Source organism: Xylona heveae (assembly GCF_001619985.1).
Source record: "Xylona heveae TC161 unplaced genomic scaffold L228scaffold_2, whole genome shotgun sequence".
Lineage (NCBI taxonomy): Eukaryota > Fungi > Ascomycota > Xylonomycetes > Xylonales > Xylonaceae > Xylona > Xylona heveae.
The window spans coordinates 67,621-87,901 of NW_017264194.1; the positions used below are offsets into that span (position 1 = coordinate 67,621).

Genomic DNA, 20,281 nt, shown 5'->3' on the forward strand with positions numbered 1-20,281 from the left:
TTAGTTTGAAATCTAGAGTCTGGATAGTACCTTTTATATACCTATTTTGTACTAAATACTTTCATTATTACATTATTTAATTAAAGAATTTTTATTTATTTTTATAGATAATGCTTGTTATAGCAACTGGTTCCAGACCAAAAGACACATTGTCTATCTAACTGGATGCCTGTTCCACTTTGCATTATAATATTATAAACCAATAATAATATTCAACAATTAACATGTGTCAAAAAAATAAATAAATCACGGCCATGATTAGGCTGTGCCCAACTCCTTAAAAGTCTGCCCTGAACTATACCCTACCCAGTGTTTCCACAAGATAAAAAGTAAACATTTCTTCCTTACTAAGGATAGAGTCTGGACTCCGGGTAGTAGCTCCGGCCCAGCCCTTCTCTGTTATAGGGTAGCAACCCTCTAGGCCCTCCCCTACTCTATTCTTTCTGCTGCATAGCCGCGAGTATTCTTACAGATACCAGTAAGTAGTACAATTAGAATGGAATCCAAAAATTTCAAGGACTAGGATAGATAATTGTACTGTGTACATTTGGTTAGAATGCCTTGACATATATTGCACTACCAGCATCACACAAGCGCCAGCTAACGCGATAAGCGATACAGAATGTTAGAATGCCTAGCCCTGGTTTAGTGTCAAATACCCGCCACTAGCCTCGGGAGCGAAGCCCTAACCTTTCGGGTATACAGTGGAACGAACGAAAAGACGTATCCGATACAACATACTCCTATAGCCCGGAAACTTTTGAACAAATAACGAGCGATAAGCAAATTGGCACTGGACCATGATGCTAAATAGCAACAAAATTGGATTGCTTTATTAAAAACTAACCCAGAAAACAGGAACACTCATTTGATGAATCTCGTGGTTCAGGGGCAAGGTCACAAGATCATGAGATAGAAACAACACATTCGTGAGGGAGTGAAAACAAAAAAAAGAAAAGAAAAGAAAAGAAAAGGAAACGAAGTGTTATCTAGGCACTATATGAAGCACTACCTAGGAGAATTTGGAACGCTTCGTGATAAACTGATCGGAATCATTTGATTCTGACTTAACTCCAGAACCCGATTCAGCTTTCAGGCCATGTTTGCTAACCAATGTATCCGGAATTTGCAGTCTGAAAGTCATTATTTTGGTTGGTCTTTCTCTCGAAGCATTGCCAAATTTCCTCAAGCTAAAAATTGAACGTTAAGTGATTTTCTCACATTTCCTCAGCAGCTATTGCAAGCAAGACATACTTTTGAATAGCCTCCATTGTCGTCTTGCATGGGAAACCACTGACTGACTGGAGAGAATATGCCTTACGACGTTCATTCCGTTTACCTGATAATACTAGCGCAGTGCCTCTGAAAACAGAGAGATCGTCGAACCTTCCTTAGACTGGCTCCTTCCTCGTTAGGACACCCTAAACTGCTCTTTCCACGTGCTGTGGGATTTTGCATCGTACCTGCAATATCAAATGGAATCGCAGCTAGAAATCGGGAACTATCACGGCCAAGCGACCACTCTCTCTGATAAACACACTGCGACGCGTCTGCAACGTTCTTTCTTCATCACTTCCATGTCTATTACTTGCCGAATAGAAAACGATGTCCGCTATCAAAACATCCGCGTCTGACGTGACAGTCACCTCTGAATCCTCTTTCATCCGCAGAATTCATTGCACAGCTCATCGAGTGATGATCTCCAGCGAACATTTCTGTGATACACCCATGCATACCTGCCTTACGAAAAGCGTCCTACTAGCACTTGACCGACAGAACGACAAGCAACTCCTGACAATGCCTTCGAGAGAGGTTCCGAGAAACTCGTTTTCGATTCTTCTGGCTGGTCTTTCTCGCCGTGATCTGACCGATTTAAAGAGATTTTCAAGGATGGGCGGTCCTGATCTGACTGACCTGAGAGGACTTTCTCTTCCCGTAGAAAATCGCGAGCTAACCATGCCAGGAAGCTCAAAAAGGGGCGCCTCGGAGAGCTCTCCGATCCAAAGGAGGCCGAAAAGGATAGGGGCAGCAGAGTCGACCAGGACGGAGGAGACGACAGCGACAGAAACGACCACAGCAACCTCATCGACAATATTGGTAGAGATGACGGGCTCGCGGTTGACAATAGAGCCCACGAGGGTCACGGTGAGAGCGAGGCCCTCAAGGAGAACTAAGTCAGCCAAGTCAGTCAGGTCAGCCACAACGACAAGGGCAAGTATGACTGCGGTATCAGAGGCGAGTACTGCCTATGATACGGACTACCGACAAGCACTCATCGAGGGAGGAATATACCCCCCCTTTTACTTTAGAGGCGATGATCCACGGAAACAAATGCCGGCCAATTGGGATGATATTAAAGTACGCCTGAAGGTTCGACGCCCCTCACTCTCAGAGACAAGATTTACAGAGGAGGACTTCGACGACTTCCGGTGTGCTGTTACCGACGCGTCCAAAGAGCGTATGGTAACAACAAAAGTCATTCCCAAGATTACTGGTCGCGAGGATGATCGCCTGAATGGAGCTGGGTCTAGATTTTCCAACCTCGACCGACTAACCGATTTAGCTCTTGCTTCTGCGAGCCCTGACTCGTACTATGGAGCGAGGCCAGAGCAGTTGGACAAACAAGTTCGTGCTCGACTGAGCAAGCTTGTTGTACCAACAACTCAAGCGGATCTTCCGATAGTCCCAAACTTCTTTTTGGAAGTGAAGGGCCCAGACGGTTCCGATCGAGTAGCTCTGAACCAAGCTGTATACAATGAGGCTCTAGGGGCAAGAGCTATACATAGTCTTCAGCAGCATGACCGGGAGGACATAGTGTGGGATCGAAAGGCCTACACTATCAGCTGCACGTACGCACGCGAACAGCTGAAGATGTTCACCGTTCACATACTACCGCCCGAATCGGAAGGGAAACGACCACAATACGTGACGCATTTGCTATGTCAGCTGAATCTGATGCATAGCATTGAGGCATTTCGGGAGGGTGCATCGATGTATCGCAACGCCAGGGACTGGGCGAAGGAGATACGAGACAAGGCCATCGATGCAGCAAACCAGCGGGTGGACCCACCCTGACAGATACCCCGAAGGCTCCCAATAGACAACTAGGACCTGTCGACTCTGCTGCTTAGATCCTCGTTACTGTAGGTACTCTTCCTCTTCCCCCCTAACCATAGGTCGACCGCCACCCTCGACCCTCAACCGCAGAGTCGGTACTCGCCCCTTCCAGAGATGAAGGGTCCACTTCCTCCGTCGAACGTCCCCCTCGACCGTCACGGGAGTTATCCTCCCCTTTCTCCAGAAAACACAAAAGCCTCAAAAGAAGTATGAAAAGGAAAACAATCACCAAAAAATGTTTCTTCGCGTATGTATCTTTATATGGGGACGCGTGGTCGTAGTACCCGCCCAGTTTCCTTTGTCCACTGGGGGCGTTTTTGCTTTTGACATTAGGGAAAGCGAGCGGGCCTTTTTTGCCTGTTCGTTGGGCGAAGGGCTCAGGCTGAACTGGCCATCCAGTTCTGAGCTTTTCGCTCGCGCTAACGAGATTATAGGTATCATGGCCAGCCTTCAGTACGCTGGACCAACACCTTTGGACTGGAAACCTCTGGACTCGACACCTTCGGACTCTCTAGCCAGGTTCTTGGACGCAAGACCTGGCACAAGTTGGCCTCTCGACGGAGAGGCTGCAATTTTTGAAACCTTTTTTGCCTCGTGCAGACTTTGTTCCTTCCCTTCTCTTTTCTTTTCTTTTTCTTTCTTTTTCTTTCTTTTTCATTTTCTCAAATTGAGCTTCGCTTTCTGCGGCTCATGGTTGAAGAAAAAGAAACAATGAAAGGAAGATCAGGCCGGTGAGATTTAATTGAGGCCTAAAACCTATCCCAATCTTGGGGTGTATTCGGGATTTGCCTCAGAACTTGGTAGGCTCAATTTGTTCAAACTGTCTACTGACGTTATATATAGGTGATTGCCTTTTTCCCCCCCCCCCCCCCCCCTTCTCAGGCTGAGCGGCCAGGTTCGAACAACCAATTTCGCACGATATACCTAAAATTTTCGGCATGTCTCTGGGATACTATTTTCGACAGTGCTGGACCTTGGTAAGTTTCAGTACCCTGCCATACAAGGACCAACGGACGAGCAGAATGCGCTTTTTAAGTAACTTTTCATTGACCAAAATAGTTAGAAAAACGATAAATTACTTAATGGGCCGCGCTTGGGTAACATTTACACCAATTCAAAGTTACACGGATGTGCCACAGCAATTGCGCAGGTATTTCGCATCAAAAGACAAGATTCAATGCTAGTACCCAAGGATTTCTAATGTTCTATGGGATATATATACCAGTCGGCAAGTCTATACACCAACTTCTGCAGTACAGGTTCTCCTTTTGTGGCGCTCGCTCCCGCAACGGGCACACTTTCTAACAGTCTCAGCTGGATAGTGCCTTCGGATCCGTCTTGTTCTTGGACGACTTGGCATCCCGTGGATAAGGGGTGGGAGGAGTGTCTCATCACGTGTAAGTCCTTCGAGCCTAACTGGTCGCATCATACCGTCATACGCTCATACGTTGCCGGGTGCCCTCTAGGCTGCCATTCCATATGAATCTGTGATAAAGTCTTCGGTGCGAACTAATAGCTAGGCAAGATGTAAATTATTGTTCTTCTTATCTAGACCTATAGCGGATAACAATTTCATAGGAAATCTACTGTATACATGGATGCCATCTAGGCTAGTAATGGAACCTTCTTCAGAACGCATCTCGAAATCGTCTAGAAGGCGCCCTTGGTTGATTAAGGAGTTAGGACCTGCTTTACTTAATTATACTGTCGTAATCGAGAACGGGCAATCTTTTTGCTGCACGGACAATCGTCAAGCCACATATGTTTATATTTATGGCATTCATCATACATCCAATGATACAGCAATTCGAACCATTTGTAACCTTCTTCTTTTTTTTTTCTTTTCTCCCCTAGAAGCATTGAAATGTTAGACGAAAACATGCTCACAAGCATATTTGCGACAGAATGGTAACCTGTATTCTTGGAGGATTTGCCGACGACTTTTAGAATCTACCTTACAGGATTTGGTAGAGTTAGTAGATTGTCTCATTAAACATTCTATCAAGAGTATTCAACGTCCTTTTAGGGGATAGATCGGAGGGAATTCACTGTCCAATTTGAAGGTGGTTCGAGGGTCGTGCTCAAGTGACCATAGATGTTACTAACGGGATTTCGACCACTACCTAGGTGTCATCAGTCTACAGCCAGCAATGCACTGACAAATTCAACCGCGACAAATACACATTCTCAGCCATTCAAAAATGCGTACCTAAGCGCACCGTCATTGAAGAGGTGGGAGGAAGTAGAGCGAGATAAGTTGAGGATGATTTCCTTGTCATTCCTATTTAGGCCAAGCAGCTGTCTAGTAGCAGCCTAATTTGACGGCAGCATTGACAACAGCTTACCCGGCGAGAGCGAGCAACTACCTACCTTTCTTGAGCTTGATTTTGAAGCGTTTTGACGGAGGGCACTGGCTCGTCAGAGCTTTCGTCGCTGACTCCAATTTCTAAATTATGGCCAGCTACGGATATGGATCGTCTTCAGAATCCTCTGCAGGCGAAGGCGAAGACCTTCTTTTCCCTACGACGGACCCACGCGAAGAAGAGTTCCTCGGACATCGGCGCAAGCGACGACGAACTGGCCGTGACGCAAAGGAGAGTGCAGCATTAGGTGTCTTTGGTTCCGAAAGTGAGGACGACGATCGGCCAGGTCAGCGATGGAAGCAAAAGAATTTGCGCGGGCAGGGACTTGGATTCGTGAAGCCTGGTGGTGCCGAAGACAAGGACGACAACGACAACAACAAGAACAACGAGGACGATGAAATGGCTTACGAATATGGAGATGATGAAGATGCAGGAGAAGAAGATATAGCATCAAATGGATTGGGATCCGCGCCGAGGGGCCTGGGATGGCAGACACCCGCGGGCGAAGCACCTTCAGCCTCAACGCCACTCGGCCGAGGATTTGTCCCGTCATCGGCCAAAGAGCCAGTCCTCGATTTCGCACCGCCGGCAGACGAAGAAGAACAAGTCCCCAAGATAGTTCGACCGTCCTATAGCTCGCCTGCTCCTAGCGGTCGTGGTCGCTCTCGTGGGGATACCTCCGGCCAACCTCCGGCCAACCCGAATTCTTTCGCTGCTAGAATGATGGCTAAGATGGGTTATAAGGCTGGCCAAGGTTTGGGTGCGCAAGGACAAGGTATCCTGGCGCCAGTTGAGACAAAGCTACGGCCGCAGGGCGTTGGACTGGGCGCGGTGAGGGAGAAGACTGAGCAGGCCAAGCAGGAAGCGCGAAGGGAAGCCGAGAGGCGAGGAGAGACCTACGAAGAATATTCCTCGGAAGAGGAGCGAAAGCAACGCAGGAGACAAAAGAAAGAAGGAAAAGCTAGTGGAAGTGGTACGAGTACACCAGGCGGCGCAAGGGCGAAGCCAAAAGTCAAATATCGCACTGCTGCGGACATCGAGCAAGCCGCCGAAGGGTTAAATGTGCCAAATGTCCTCAAGTCAATTATTGATGCTACTGGGACCGAGAAAAAATTATTGACTTCCACATCTGGCTTGATGACGCCTAATGAAAGCTTGCCTGAGACTCAATCAGAAGTTGGGAAAATCGCAGTCAGGGCTCGCCGGGAGCTGGAGGCTTTTGCCGATGAATGGAACGGTTTGGGCGATCGAAAAAAATACAATGCTCATCAGGAAAGCGAGCTCAGCCGGGAAATTGACGAGGAGCAGGAGGAGACCCGCGTTGTGAAGGGGATTACTGGAATAGTACAATCCTTACAAGAGCTTGAAATTGAACGACCAAGTGGATTGAACGAACCTCCCGACCTAAAGGCCCGCTGGGAAGAAGTTGTCACCAAGCTGGAAATTTTAGAGTTTGAGTTTGGGAACGAGATTGACAACTATGGTCTCTCAGAAGTTGCCGTGGCTGCGGTCCACCCTCTATTCCGCTTGGAAATTGAGCATTGGGATCCACTGGAGAATCCGATGCACTTTGTTTCTCATATACGACGTCTGCGCAAAATCTTAGGGGTAAAACCCAACGCCAACGGAGACTCTGTCGCCCTATTAGACGAGAGTTATGCGGTACCACGTCACAGCAAATACACGAGTTTCTATGAGACCATGATATATTCGTTATGGCTTCCAAGAATACGCTCAGTCATTACAAATGATTGGGACGTTCACGACCCAACACCCGTAATTTCCCTTCTCGAAGCTTGGAAGGACATCTTGCCTTCATTCGTATACCACAGCGTCGTTGATCAAATTATTGTCCAGAAGCTGACAGGCGCTGTGAACGACTGGAATCCTCGCGTCAGCCACAAGAAACGACGACACGCGCATCCTCCCCACGTTTGGCTCTTTCCGTGGCTTCAATACCTAGATGAGGATCACGTCGATCCGCGGAGCTCCACTGGATTGTTGGCTAATGTTAAGCGGAAGTTCCGTGTTGTTCTCGACACATGGGACTTGTCCAAGGGCGTCGTGGATGGCCTTCAAAATTGGCGTGAAGTTCTCCGTGGGGAATTGGACCACGTTCTCGTTCGGCATCTTCTTCCTCGCTTGGCACTTCTTCTCCAGACAAGTCTCGAAATTGATCCCTCTGATCAAGACTTGACCGCACTCGAGCTGGTTCTTGCTTGGAACGATTTCTTTAAGCCAAGTGTGATGGGTCAGCTCCTCATTAGCGAATTCTTCCCGAAATGGCACAATATTTTGCATCTTTGGCTGACCTCAGAGCCTAATTACGAGGAAGTGGGTCAGTGGTTCTCATGGTGGAAGGGCCGTTTCCCGGAAGAGATCAACGGCGTCAAGGCTGTGGCTGCTGAGTGGGAAAAGGGCTTGGAGATGATGAATCACGCTCTGGATCTTGGTGAGCGTGCTCGCGATGAGTTGCCTGCCCCAAGTGCGGGGCCTGCCCGTCCGATTCGCGAGCCAGAGGCCGTCCCTGCTCCTGCACAAGCAGCAAGAGAAGCCAGACCGTCTGGTGCCACTGCCCCGGCCGGTGCGGAGGAGGCTACTTTCCGTGATGTGGTCGAGGCTTGGTGTACCGAAGAAAATCTGCTTATGATGCCGCTTCGTGAGGCGCACGAACAGACTGGTCTACCTCTCTTCCGCATCACCGCCAGTGCCAATGGCAAGGGAGGCGTACTGGTCTATCTCAAGGGTGACGTAGTCTGGGCTCAAAACAAGAAAAACCGGAGTTTATGGGAACCTGCTGGCTTGGAAGAGGCTTTGGTGGAAAGAGCGGAAGGTAAATAAATCATCGGTTGGCTCTGGCGCATGGCAGGTGGTTTTGTACATGTAGGAAAATTTCGTGGTAAATTATGCGTTTGTAATTTTATTACATCAATTCATTACTCTATGTGTTCTGCATGGTTGCGTAAACCTTTCTGTGATACAGTACCTTTGTAGTAGCAGTGTATCGAATATATCACAGGGATGATGGCCAGACCAAGCGGCTTTCGCTCTAGCAGGGCCCTCGGCCAAAGCATTTTGACTGGGGCGTCCCGCCGAATTCGATAAAGAGAAGTGCAGTACAAACCCCCCATACTAAAATTCTTCATCGTTGTATGATTTGCGAGCAAAGTCCAGCGACAATAAGCGTCATAAATATAGAGTAAGTTGTCATTCAGAGAGTGTGCCATCTTTTCCTATCCCACGGGGCATCGGAGGTTTTACTGACGGCACCGGTTCCAGGGCGGGAACTTTCACTTAGGGGCAAATATTACCATGGGTGATTGGAACCCTTTCCGTGTAATAGTCCCGAAACTATTTCTTAATGTGACAAGGAAGTGATGAAGTCCATGCCTGATAGGTTCTGATTTGACAATGAAGCTGTTCTGGTCAGCACCTCTTGTCACGGCAAGAATCTCTACGATTGGTGGACAAGCAGAGGACGACATGTGCAATCGGAAGAGGCGAGTGGCTCGTGCTGCATGAACAGTCTGCAAATCATGCGCCGTATCGGCCGCACTGAGAGCGAAATCATATCGGCTCAGGGATGCCTTTCCCCATGTTCTCCACCGAGCGCTCCTCCACATCCCTTGCATGGCGACAGCCGTTGTGGAATTCTTCTCCTCACAACTCTTCCTCCACCTGTTCTTGCTCAGCTCTGTGCGCTAATACTGCTGTTGTTTATGCGACTGTGCAACAGCCTTCCTCGCAGACGACAAGCCAGCATGGGATCGAAAGCGCCTACCTGAATCTTGAGGACCGATTGCGCCTCCTCCATCTCATCGATCTTCCCAGCCTCCACTTCACACTCTGGTGACCTGTCGCATGAGCAGAAAGATCGGGTTTTTCTTACTTGATACAATTCATTCACCTTGTTATATTTAATTTTTAATGTTTACGACACTCTGCGATTGAGATTCGCTTCACAACTGCCCAAATCGCCTATCGCAGTCCAGGCGTGGCCCTCTCCAAGACCACCTCATCAAGTGAACCGTCGCAATGTCTGATTGGGAAGCTTCTCCGGGGACTCCTCTTCACCGTCGCCCACGGTTGACGCGGGCAACCACTCCAGACTACTATGGCAACTCCGAATCCCAGCCATCAACTCCATGGAGCCTCCCCGACCTACCCACTCCAACATCCGCCCTTCTCCAGAATCTTTTGCGCGAACGAAAACAATTTTCGCGACAAAATAGCCAACATAGTGTTGATTCTACTGAGAGGCGGAGAAGGAGCAGCAGCGCAGACGTCATTCCCTCTTCCGGTCTTGACCGGAACTCATACTTTGTTGACAGCGCACAATTCATACAGAGCTCTCCAATGGCCCCCAGACAAGATATCAGAAACCTGAAGCCTGACAGGCGAGTCAATCCCCCCGGTCAGAGGGTGGTCTCAGGGCCAAGGGGCATGGGAATTCGCCAGATGGATGAGGTATGCTGGCATTGATGCTCGTCTCTCTACGACTAGCTGACGCTGGATAGCACATCTCCAAATTACATAAACAGGTTTTCGATCTGAAGCTCGAAGTCTTTCACAGACGCGAGCGTGCCGCTACGCTACAGCAACAATTAGAGGAGGCACAGAGCTTGAGCGCCCACAGCTCCGAGCTTGAGTCCGCCAAGGCAAAGATTGGCAGACTTGAATCTCAGATCAAGGAGCTTTCAAGGGCGAACAGCAAATTGAAACGATTCGAAAGAGATAACTCTGAGCTTCAAGACATCAATGAACAGCTCTTGAACGAGCTGGAAAAGCGGGATGCTGCTGTGCATGATGCGGTGAACCTCATTTGCGCACTAGAAGAAAAGATATCAACGTCCCAGAGACCAGTATTCTCTAGAACTCAATCGCTGAGAGATGCGGCCTCAATCTTGGAGTCCAGTAAAATGCCGGCGCGGTCCCTCGAGACTGCAGCCTCTCCCTCCTCTACTTACACCCCCCGCTCGCGGCACTCCTCCCGTCTCCGAGGCGATCTGAACACTCCCCTTCTGGAACCATCTTCTGTGGGGTCAACGAAGACTCCAATTTCAGTTCCTCTTTCGCTCCATGTGTCTAGTGACACAGCTTCTTTGCGGAAACTGGACCTCGATGCAGATTCTGCCGGTGAAGTCACGCCATCGAAAAACGTCTCTGAATTTGACGCTTTCGAAAGCCCGGACACTCTGAATGACGAGGCTCTTCAGTCACCCAAATCACCGCAATTGAGCGTGCTCAGTGAGAGCAGTTTCATCAGCATCTACGGCCAGGCGAGGTCATCTGAACCCCCCAGCGAAGCTGATGAGGATGACGAAAACGACAGCAGCCCGCGACAATCATTGGATGCTTCGTCGCCCTCATTGCCTTCCTATGAAGGTACAGATGAAGCTGATCGGGAAAGCGTCAGGACCACAGTTGCAATGGACTCTTCAGACAGGGCAGCACAAAGTCTGGCTCGAGCGAGAAAGTACCTTGATGACAAGGCTACCCCGACAAGGTCCTTTCGCCTCACCCATCCCAACATCTACCAGTATCTCGGTGATATTATTTACCGCAACTCGTCACTGGTGGCACAGGGAGTGCGTGCCCCAAGCGCCGTTTTCCAAGAAACATATTCATCCTCACCTGAAGACGGACTCAAGAAATCAAAGATTGAGAATTCCTTGAATGGTGGCCTTCTCTTTGGACCAGAAATACTTCCGCCCACTCCTGATACGATGAGCGTGGAGGGTTCGCTAGGCCGCAAGCGTTCCAACTCGAGCGCCATGGCAGATAAGAGCATGATAGGCGGCAAGACATCTGGTCTCAGACGACCGAGCTTGGATCCTCGTCCCCAAAGTAGTGCTGCCTTGAGGCCAAATGGAAGCAAACGTCCAGGGTCGTTTGACCGCGGGCGTGCCCCTATGCAAGGTCGTCGTCCAACCTCCATTTATAGTGAATCGAATGTCATGCGGAGTGGACAAGACGCGCAAATCGACAATGAAGCAATGCGTCACCTGTCCTTCTTTAATGGCATGCCCCCTCCGCCTGCTCTTCGGCCGGTTCCTACCATGGCTTTGCCAAATGAACAGCTGAGCAGCGAAAATCGTCCTGGAATCCCACGAGCCAAGACGGCCCAAGCCGCGCGTGGTCGATCTCCTGCCACTAGAAATGCCGGGAAGGAATCATTGGAAACCTTGAGCCGGCGGCCTCAGCGGCAAAGAGCCGCAACTACGGATGGCTCAACTAAACGTCCGAGCTTGACGTCTAGAATTTTGGGTCGCTTTGGCTAGCACCATGGGCAGCGCGGCTGTTGGTGTCATGCAGCAAGCATATGCACTAGTCCAACGAACCCAAGAGCCGAAGTGAGGATTGAATTGATCATTTGAATTCAGAGGGGCTGGAAGCAGGGGACAATCTTCTTACACTTTTATAGCACCATGGGGTATTGGCGTCACCTTGATTACGATCAGACATGATTTCGTTTCTGTTTTCTCCCCGCCTTTGTTTGACACGGCGATCTGTATCATATACCAATTGAGTTTTTGCAACAATACCAGCAACACGTTGAAATGGATTCTTTTCAATTACTGGTTTAGTATCAATGTGCGTGTCACCGCTAGCGCCTGCCTCGACGTAGAAGTGAGGCTTCGATAATTTGAAAGAGATGATTATTATTATTGTTGTATGGCAATGCTAGCAAAACATGATGTTATCCCGGAGTCTCTTCCGAAGACCGAAAGCAAATTACGCGAGGAGTCGGTTTGGATTGACGTAGTTGGTTGATGTGGTTAATTCAGGATGACGTTTGTTGCTCAGCTCCACTTTGTGCTTTACCGGAGCTCCAATGAGGATCCGGAGAGAATAAATAAGCATGGAGCTTTCCAGATTGGCTCTTAATTGCGAAAGCTTTCCCTCCCACTCTCACCTTTTCTTCAACTTTCAGATACCCCCCTCAGCACTTATCAGGCTTCTTCATAACTGTGGTCAATTTAATTTTTTCGCTATTAAACTCTAATTGCTTCAATTCATCATGTCTGCCTCTCTCTTCCGCACTTCTTTCGCCCGCGCCGCCCTTCGCGCCGGTGCTGCTTCCACCCCGAAGGCTGCCGGCGTCGCTGGCATGACTTTTGCTCGTGGCAAGGCCACACTGCCTGACCTTGCTTGTAAGGCATTTTACTTTCATGGAGCCGAAAGGTGGCTTCAATTGGCTTCTTTGTGCATGCTGATTCGATAAATCCTAGACGACTTTGGCGCCCTTGAGCCCTCCATTTCTGGCAAGATTATGGAGCTGCACCACAACATGCACCACAAAACCTACGTGAACTCGTTCAACGAGGCTTCCGAGAAGCTTGCCGCGGCCAAGGAGAGCAATGACATCGCCGCTCAGATTGCTCTGCAGCCTTTGATCAACTTCCACGGGGGTGGCCACATCAACCACAGCCTCTTCTGGGAGAACTTGGCCCCCAAGAGCCAGGGCGGTGGTGAGCCCCCGTCTGGTGCCCTTGGCAAGGCCATTGACGACACCTTTGGCAGCCTTGAGTCCTTCCAGGGCAAGTTCAACACTGCTTTGGCCGGCATCCAAGGCAGCGGCTGGGCTTGGCTGGTCAAGGACAACCAGACCGGCAACATTGGCATCAAGACCTACGCGGTAAGTTCTCATCACGATACTCGTTCCATTGATTAATGAATTTTGCTGACTGATATTTTGTAAATGTAGAACCAGGACCCTGTCGTCGGCCAGTTCACTCCCATTCTTGGTATCGATGCCTGGGAGCACGCTTACTAGTAAGTTTCATTTTTTTTTTTTTTTTCATGAGTCTACTTGAAAAAAGGTCGATTCTGACAGTATTCTAGCTTGCAATACCAGAACCGCAAGGCCGAGTACTTCAAGGCCATTTGGGAGGTCATCAACTGGAAGACTGCTGAGAAGCGTTTCCAGTAAATGCGACACGCATTTAAAATGACTGATTTTCGTTTATTTTGGCCATCTATAGTTTAGCGTTTACGGGACTGAATCAATTTTACGGGTTATTCTACACATTGTTTTTCTTGGCTATAACCACTGCTCGATGTGACATGACATTCTTATTGAGCCATGACTGAAGAAAGAGATATACCTTCAACCATTTCGCGTCCACTATGATCGGAAGTTCTCCTCTTTGCTGCTAAGTGATCATGCTATGAGGAAGAAGTATTATGTTCCACGGGCGTGCAATGAAAAATGTGCTGGATTGGAAGCAAAAGGGCTCGGGGTTTTGTCGGTTTCGGCCTCGTCCATTTCAGACCCTGCGGACCCCTCGGGCCAAGGGACGGCCACTGACCGACTATACGGTGGCCCGGTAAAGCACTAAGTGCAGTGATCGACAAGCTGCGAGTGTCTCGTGTCATATATGCGGCTATGTGACAACGATCAAAGGGTCGGCGTAATTCATTTCCTGACGGCTAACCTGATCCTAGATCCTGTCTTTGAATTTCAATGTACATCTGGAATTCCGTCTCGGGTCGGTGACGAAATTGGGAGGGTTCCGTTGATTGGAGCTGATATTATACAGCCAAACCCGGCACTCGTCCAAGATGTTGACCTCCGGGTTCACCAATGCGCCGATATCCAAATTCCTGCTTTTCGCCTTGGTCATTTCTTCTCTTCTGGTCAGCATAGCAGATATCAAATATCTGTTCTATATCCGAGTTGTGCCACATCTATGGCGTTACAAGCAAGGTTGGAGGTTATTGGTCTGGCAGGTAAGCCTGTTTCACGTGCAGAATTACGTGCTATTTAGACGGAGAATGTTTTATCTTGGAGATGTAGTCAGAGACTAATACTCCGCTTCTATAGACATGCTACACGAATTCGACCGAAGTACTGTTCGCGACGATGTTGCTCTATCACCTTCGTGTCGTTGAGCGTCTTTGGGGCTCGCGGAAGTTCGCTGTATGCATACAGACAAAGCCCCGCACCAGTCCGTTACGGTCTTTATGTGAGAACTGACAATCTTTCATAGTCATTTCTCCTTTCTACTCTTCCATACAATACCATCCTCCCTCCAATGCTTCTCGCGCTTGTTGTTCGTCCATTGAGCTTCGACAGAGCAAATTATCTCCCGGCTGGACCGACTCCAATCATATTCTCCTTGCTCGCCCAGTACCATGCTGCGATCCCGCACATGTATCAATTTAAGGTTGCAACTTCTTCTTCCTCTGGAGCTCTATTGTTCAGCTCCAAGTCCTTCACGTACTTGCTCGCTTTTCAGCTCGCATTTTCCTCGTTTCCCGGCTCCACACTTTCGGCTTTGGTAGGATGGTGTGTCGGATACGCTTGGAGAAACGAAATTCTTCCCGGTGCTTCAAAATGGAGGATACCAGCATGGCTCATGAAAGACAAAGCTCAAGGACAAAGATTCGAAGGTTTGCGCAGACGGCTTGAGGGAGAGGAGGCCGTGGCAGCAGCAAGCGGTGCGGGAGGTCGGGATAGAGGAGAAGGGAGACAGCGACGAACGTTGGGAACGCAAATTCTAGACCAGTTCCGTGGCAATTTTTAAATTGCGGTTATCAAGGTCCCACAGTCTCGAGACTTTTTGCATATTGCTGTTCAAGCACGGAGTTTTGCTTTTATTCGATAGTGTAAAAAGGGAGCATACTAAATAGGCATCATAAACATTTTGATTTCTTCCATTTCTTATTTTCCGTAGAGAAGTACGAAGCTAAATAGCTATTCCTATCTGATGATCCGGACGTGTAGAGGGAAACTCTGGTGATGCTGTCATACCCAAACGTGAAGATGCAGTGCCGACCCGCGTCGACCCGTCGGCTATTAAACCTTAACTGGTTGAAGCCGATCCCGCTGATTACGACTTATCTCCATACCTGGAAGACAATCCCACCCCAACCGCCGTCTGTCATGTGGTAGTCGACATCCGCATTCCGCAAAATTGTTATTGTTTTCTCTTCTGTCTGGATATCGTAAAGAACCTCCAGGCCATTGACAATGCACTCTTTGTATTTGGCTCATAGGACTGTCACTTAATACTCGCAAAGCAACCTCCGCACATACTTGAGAGCGCATTGCGATTGGGATCCAGACCGAGGACAGCGCACACCGAATGGACATGTTTTGAACACAACCTCCAATGAATCCAAATGCACAAAGCCTTGACACCCTAATCATCGATTCCGATTCTCTCTGCCAATAACAAATAGGTTCGTAAATCTCTGATGGTTATGCTCAACGAGCTTGAGACTCCTTGAGACTCCTAATATCAAAGGCATAGCTAATTATCGTTTCTCGAATCACAGTGGTCGATAATAATACTACTCTGACGATAGAAACATACGCAAGAGTTTCTTTAATACTTCGCTCAATGGCCACCTAGCTCGTTCGCAGTTCGATTTCTCGGTGTCGACTTTATACCATCTGATTATATTCCCGCCATTCTAAAGGAGGCATTTCCTGATTCGCTGCCAAGAGGTCGCGAATGCGGAGGAAATTTGCTCACAAAAATGGCACCTCCGGCTGTATTCTCTTACCTTCGCCCGCATCATAAACGGGACAAGACACAATCAAGCTCCGCCTCACAAGTGCAGCCGCCGTTGGCTTACGAGACCCCCTTGCAGACCACTGGACCCTTCGCTCCCGGCGTCCCTCCCCCTCAGGTCCCAGACAATGACAGCTTACATTCCAGCTCACCAATATCGCCTAAGCAGCCTGTGCTGCCTCCAACGCCACGGATCTCTTCGAGGCATGAACCACCACGTGGCTCTGCCGCAATCGAATTATCTGCTCAAGGGCCAGCAGTCCAGGGAAGCGATGAGCAACAGGCAGACGTGAACCTTTCCAAGGGTCCCTCAGCGCCGACTGAATCTTCAAGGGTGCCAGATGAATTGAACGGCCTTAGACATAATGACATGGGTCACCCATTAGCTCACGAGTCTTCATCCCAAGAATCCAAGGATCGACCGGACACGCGGGGCAGCACACATACTGGCTCAAGCCATGAAAGTCAACCGCGGCCGCCTTTGAATCAGTTCTCTTTTTCGGCTTCCAAGGTTTTTCAAGCCTATCGACGCCCATCCTCTCCGGCAACGGCGCAGTCATCAGGAAGCGCGGCCGGAGGGCCAAAAGCATCAGCAACAAATTCGTCAACGCAGCCGCACAAATTGGGAAAGGGAAAGCTCAATCTGCTCAACCCTATGTCACTTCTCATGCGAAGAAGATCTTCACAAGCGGTGGCCAATTTGGCAGGTGATGGTCTCGTCAATAACAGGAATTACCCTATGCCATCCATGGGTTTGCCGGATGACTATGATCCCCGCATCCGTGGAAAAGTTGTTCATGACTTTAGTGCGCCGCGTCCGCGACGATTCATCTCGTACGGTGCAAATTCTCCTGATCCTGGCCAGCAACACCGGCCCGAATCGAATCCGCGTCCCGAAAGTAGTACGTACGGTGATAATGGACAAGTTAAGTTGGACGGCGAGCAAGATCCTTTGGCGGGACAACACTTTCAGTCGGTTGCATCACCCATGGATTCAGCACCAGACAATCAGTGGCATCAGACCAGCCAAGCTTATCAGCATTCAGCCCAGCAGTCGCATTCTAGTCTCATTCGAGATCTACCGGTACAGCCGCCCACGCTTGGCACACCATTCTCGGAAACACCGGAAATACCTTATTCCAACATGCCCGAAAGTGAGACTCCTGTTGCGGAGGTGACAGCGAAGGGCGACCCAGGACGAGAAGAGAATAATTCAACGGGGCATCAACCCACTTCCCGCCAGCCTTCAGTGGTAGAATCGCGTTTCAAGTCACTTGGTCTCCCTACTCATATGACAAGCAATGCTTCAAGATTTAGTTTTGATATGAATGGTGTAGGCTCAGCGGCCCAAGAAAAGCTCCTGGAGGAGAAGCATAAACGGAGAGCGGCCTTGACAAAGGCGGCGGCGCCACAAGATGCCGATGGCAACTACGATGAATTCGATGACGGACCTGAAGACATGTACGATTTTGACGACTCTGGTGAAGGAGTGCTTGAAGAAGAAGTACCTGAGTTTGACGTGGATGCGGACGATATTGGGGAGGTAGGGGCCGTTCAGGGATTTGGAGAATTCGACTTTTCGTCGCCTCATGTCGCCGAGTCTCCTCAGGATCCACAGCCTCTTCCTGGTCCCACGGATACGCCATTGGACAATGACGGTAAAGCGATCGGAGTGGCTGTATCAAATGAAGCTCCACCAGCTCTGCACATTGGCGAAGAATCCGTCCTCCTTGAGCAAGCTGAGCGTTCCTCAGGGGCACACGGTTTGGGGCTACATCTCGATCTCTCGCAGCTTCCAGGCGGGAACAGTCCAGGAGACATGGATGTGCCGGTCAATACTGCGACATCCCACATGACGGAAGCTGAAGACGACCTCTACTTTGATGATGGCCTTATCGAAGCCCCACCTGAAGGACCTAGCGGCGCTTTTGATGAGTCTGTCTTTGACGACGAGAATAGCCATTTGTATAGCCGAAAGAAATCGGGAGTCAAACCTGGCAATGCTTCCGAAGGACCGGATGGACCTTCAGAGCCGACGGGAAGTACCACTGTAGTAAATACAAATCTCCCCAGTTCGTCTCTATCATTCAATGGAGAGGCTTCAGCCGATGGGAAGGGATATACGACTCCTCCTCTCCAGGAACCGGCTGCCACGAGCGATCCTGCGCAGCTCGCTAGAGAGAAACTTGCCGCTTATCATGATGCTTTAGCCGCTGCGGCCAATAAAGCCGTTGCTGAAGGCAAATTCGATCGCCGGAGCAGCATCGAGATGAGTCCCTCAGATCAGCATCAATCACCTCACTCCATAAACTGCAGCGATAAGTCTGGGATTGTTCTGGACGATGGTCATTACAGTCAGGAGGTTCTCTTCTCAGATCCAGGAGCATTTGAAGATACAGATGATGACTTTGACTTTGATGCCGCAATGGAAGATGACCCGATGATTGCTGCAGCGAATGCTGAGGCCCTGGCAAATGACGCTGAGGGCATCTATGGGCAAGAGTTTGGTTTCTATGCTCAAGATTGCGGCTCTTCTGACGTTGAGTATTTCAACGGAGGATATTTCGGGCCGCGGGGGATGGACGGGCCCATACGAAGCCACAGTGGACGAATAGCGTTTCGAGAGCCAAACCTGACACCCATAACGGAACGCAGCGAATACAGCAACAGGAATTCCTTGGTGTCACTCTCCATGCATGGTGCGCCGCAGTCCGCACACGCTCTCCCAAGTCCTGGGCTGGCCCAGCTTGCGGGTATGATGACGCCATCCTTTGAGGAGGAGGAAATGTCTCTAAGTGCTCTCATGAAGCTAAGACGGGGCGCTTGGGGCGGCAGCAATGGCAGTCTTCGTAGCGCTGCCAGCGGTGGCAGCCAACCCAGTGCGTCCGCGCATATCAGCAGCAACAACACTTCCATCCTTTCTCCACAACAGCCAGGCACCATCGATTCCCATTCGCTAAAGAACCCGAGCGAATACGCTCATGTTCTCGCCGCTCCAGATACCTCGAGTATAAGTCCCAGCAGTAGCTTCGAGTACGATTTTTCTGGTGATGAAGACCAAGACGAGCTCGAGGCACATGGCTTTCAGACCGGCTTTGATCCTCATTATAATCAGATAGCAGCCCAAAGTCCCGTCGCAGCAGCAGCAGCAGTAGCAACGCCGTCTACAAATATTCCGGCGCTGAGCCCTGCCGATCGTCCGACACATTACTCCTGGGCACCTGGGTCAAATTTGGCAGTGGCATCTAATGCCCTTGCTTCCAAGGTGACCACATCAGGCGCCCAACGACGATCGTTCGGATCAGACAAGTCTGTAACAAGCCCTATACTGTCGCCTACATCACCTGCCATCTCAGAGCCTATCATGTCGGCCGCGCAGTACCCCTGGTCTGTCGCTCCTGCTGTAAAAGCTCCCCAACTTCCTCAGCAACAACATCATCATCATCATCACCGCAGCAACAGCGGCACAGGCACCGAACGCGTCTCATACCGCAAAGAAGAAGACGAAAGCGGCTGCGACCGATGGGTCCTGGAGCGCCGTCGGACCGACGAAATGGGTGGCATGGAAATCATCGAGCGCGAGGTCGTCAAGGGAGGGAGGATATAATTGTCGACCCATACGCCTTTTTATGACCATTCTGCTGCTTTTCTTTGAAGGGTGTTTTCCATCTCACGCCCAGATTATAACACCTTTCCAATTCGTCTTCCGTCTACGACCCTCGTCCCGGTCGCTGATTTTTCTCGAAATCAACATATTATGGCGTTTATGAACAATGTATATCGGTATATGTCAGATCTCTCTTTTATATTCCTGATTGACAGGACGAGCTTTTCTTTCTTTCTTTTCCTTCTTCTCATTTTGTCAAAGGACTGGCTGAAACGGTAACGATCTTGCTTTCATTTAAAATCATTTTGGCTCTCCTTGGCATTTACTTTTATCTAACCCCATTCATGCTATGCATTACTGCATTATACTCGTCGGTACTCATTACCATCATCATCATCATTTTCTTCTTCTTGCATATCATGCATCCATGGCTTTTTCCCATGTGCACATTCTGCATATCTTTACGCATAACATGTCGCTTTCGAATCCCTCATTCACAGCACTGCATTTCTCCCTCCTTCTCCTCTTTCTCCTCTCAATTCTGTCAAGTTGTCCTGTCCTGTCCTTTTTTCCCCCCCCTTGGTCAACTGGATTCAGCACACGAAGGGACTCAAAATTGCTGTATGAGTATCGCACTGTTTGAATACCTCATATCTTCTCATCTATCGTAC

General features: G+C 49.4%; 6 protein-coding genes across 6 annotated transcripts; all 6 read left to right on the forward strand.

The window, feature by feature from the left end:
• Positions 1-2,217: 2,217 nt before the first annotated feature.
• Positions 2,218-3,075, forward strand: L228DRAFT_265348 (hypothetical protein; the record flags this gene model as incomplete). Its single annotated transcript, XM_018334684.1, has 1 exon — positions 2,218-3,075. One exon carries the CDS (start codon positions 2,218-2,220, stop codon positions 3,073-3,075), a length of 858 nt encoding a protein of 285 aa, XP_018190391.1.
• Positions 3,076-5,463: 2,388 nt separating this feature from the next.
• On the forward strand, positions 5,464-8,382 carry L228DRAFT_243567 (TFP11-domain-containing protein). Its single transcript, XM_018331718.1, has 3 exons — positions 5,464-6,453; positions 6,635-6,717; positions 6,753-8,382. The coding sequence occupies exons 1-3, from the start codon at positions 5,571-5,573 to the stop codon at positions 8,319-8,321; spliced, it is 2,535 nt and encodes an 844-aa protein (XP_018190392.1). The 5' UTR covers positions 5,464-5,570; the 3' UTR covers positions 8,322-8,382.
• A 690-nt stretch (positions 8,383-9,072) lies between these two features.
• Positions 9,073-12,089, forward strand: L228DRAFT_258349 (hypothetical protein). Its single transcript, XM_018334078.1, has 2 exons — positions 9,073-9,947; positions 9,998-12,089. Exons 1-2 carry the CDS (start codon positions 9,516-9,518, stop codon positions 11,759-11,761), a joined length of 2,196 nt encoding a protein of 731 aa, XP_018190393.1. The 5' UTR covers positions 9,073-9,515; the 3' UTR covers positions 11,762-12,089.
• Positions 12,090-12,377: 288 nt separating this feature from the next.
• On the forward strand, positions 12,378-13,572 carry L228DRAFT_243569 (mitochondrial superoxide dismutase [Mn]). Its single transcript, XM_018331719.1, has 4 exons — positions 12,378-12,634; positions 12,713-13,119; positions 13,189-13,256; positions 13,326-13,572. The coding sequence occupies exons 1-4, from the start codon at positions 12,502-12,504 to the stop codon at positions 13,411-13,413; spliced, it is 696 nt and encodes a 231-aa protein (XP_018190394.1). The 5' UTR covers positions 12,378-12,501; the 3' UTR covers positions 13,414-13,572.
• A 303-nt stretch (positions 13,573-13,875) lies between these two features.
• On the forward strand, positions 13,876-15,204 carry L228DRAFT_243570 (hypothetical protein). Its single transcript, XM_018331720.1, has 3 exons — positions 13,876-14,213; positions 14,308-14,403; positions 14,474-15,204. Exons 1-3 carry the CDS (start codon positions 14,046-14,048, stop codon positions 15,008-15,010), a joined length of 801 nt encoding a protein of 266 aa, XP_018190395.1. The 5' UTR covers positions 13,876-14,045; the 3' UTR covers positions 15,011-15,204.
• A 764-nt stretch (positions 15,205-15,968) lies between these two features.
• Positions 15,969-19,610, forward strand: L228DRAFT_265353 (hypothetical protein; the record flags this gene model as incomplete). The annotated part of the gene is made up of 1 exon (XM_018334685.1): positions 15,969-19,610. The coding sequence occupies one exon, from the start codon at positions 15,969-15,971 to the stop codon at positions 19,608-19,610; it is 3,642 nt and encodes a 1,213-aa protein (XP_018190396.1).
• Positions 19,611-20,281: the final 671 nt, after the last annotated feature.

Excerpts from the sequence above, each read along its gene's own strand:
- L228DRAFT_243567 (XM_018331718.1), top strand. The coding sequence starts at position 5,571 with ATGGCCAGCTACGGATATGGATCGTCTTCAGAATCCTCTGCAGGCGAA. Across the intron at positions 6,454-6,634 it reads AGGAAAAGCTAGTGGAAGTG|CTTGCCTGAGACTCAATCAG; the intron begins GTACGAGTACAC and ends GCCTAATGAAAG. Across the intron at positions 6,718-6,752 it reads TTTTGCCGATGAATGGAACG|GAAAGCGAGCTCAGCCGGGA; the intron begins GTTTGGGCGATC and ends AATGCTCATCAG.
- L228DRAFT_258349 (XM_018334078.1), top strand. The coding sequence starts at position 9,516 with ATGTCTGATTGGGAAGCTTCTCCGGGGACTCCTCTTCACCGTCGCCCA. Across the intron at positions 9,948-9,997 it reads GAATTCGCCAGATGGATGAG|CACATCTCCAAATTACATAA; the intron begins GTATGCTGGCAT and ends GACGCTGGATAG.
- L228DRAFT_243569 (XM_018331719.1), top strand. The coding sequence starts at position 12,502 with ATGTCTGCCTCTCTCTTCCGCACTTCTTTCGCCCGCGCCGCCCTTCGC. Across the intron at positions 12,635-12,712 it reads CACACTGCCTGACCTTGCTT|ACGACTTTGGCGCCCTTGAG; the intron begins GTAAGGCATTTT and ends GATAAATCCTAG. Across the intron at positions 13,257-13,325 it reads GCCTGGGAGCACGCTTACTA|CTTGCAATACCAGAACCGCA; the intron begins GTAAGTTTCATT and ends ACAGTATTCTAG.
- L228DRAFT_243570 (XM_018331720.1), top strand. The coding sequence starts at position 14,046 with ATGTTGACCTCCGGGTTCACCAATGCGCCGATATCCAAATTCCTGCTT. Across the intron at positions 14,214-14,307 it reads GGAGGTTATTGGTCTGGCAG|ACATGCTACACGAATTCGAC; the intron begins GTAAGCCTGTTT and ends CCGCTTCTATAG. Across the intron at positions 14,404-14,473 it reads GGGGCTCGCGGAAGTTCGCT|TCATTTCTCCTTTCTACTCT; the intron begins GTATGCATACAG and ends AATCTTTCATAG.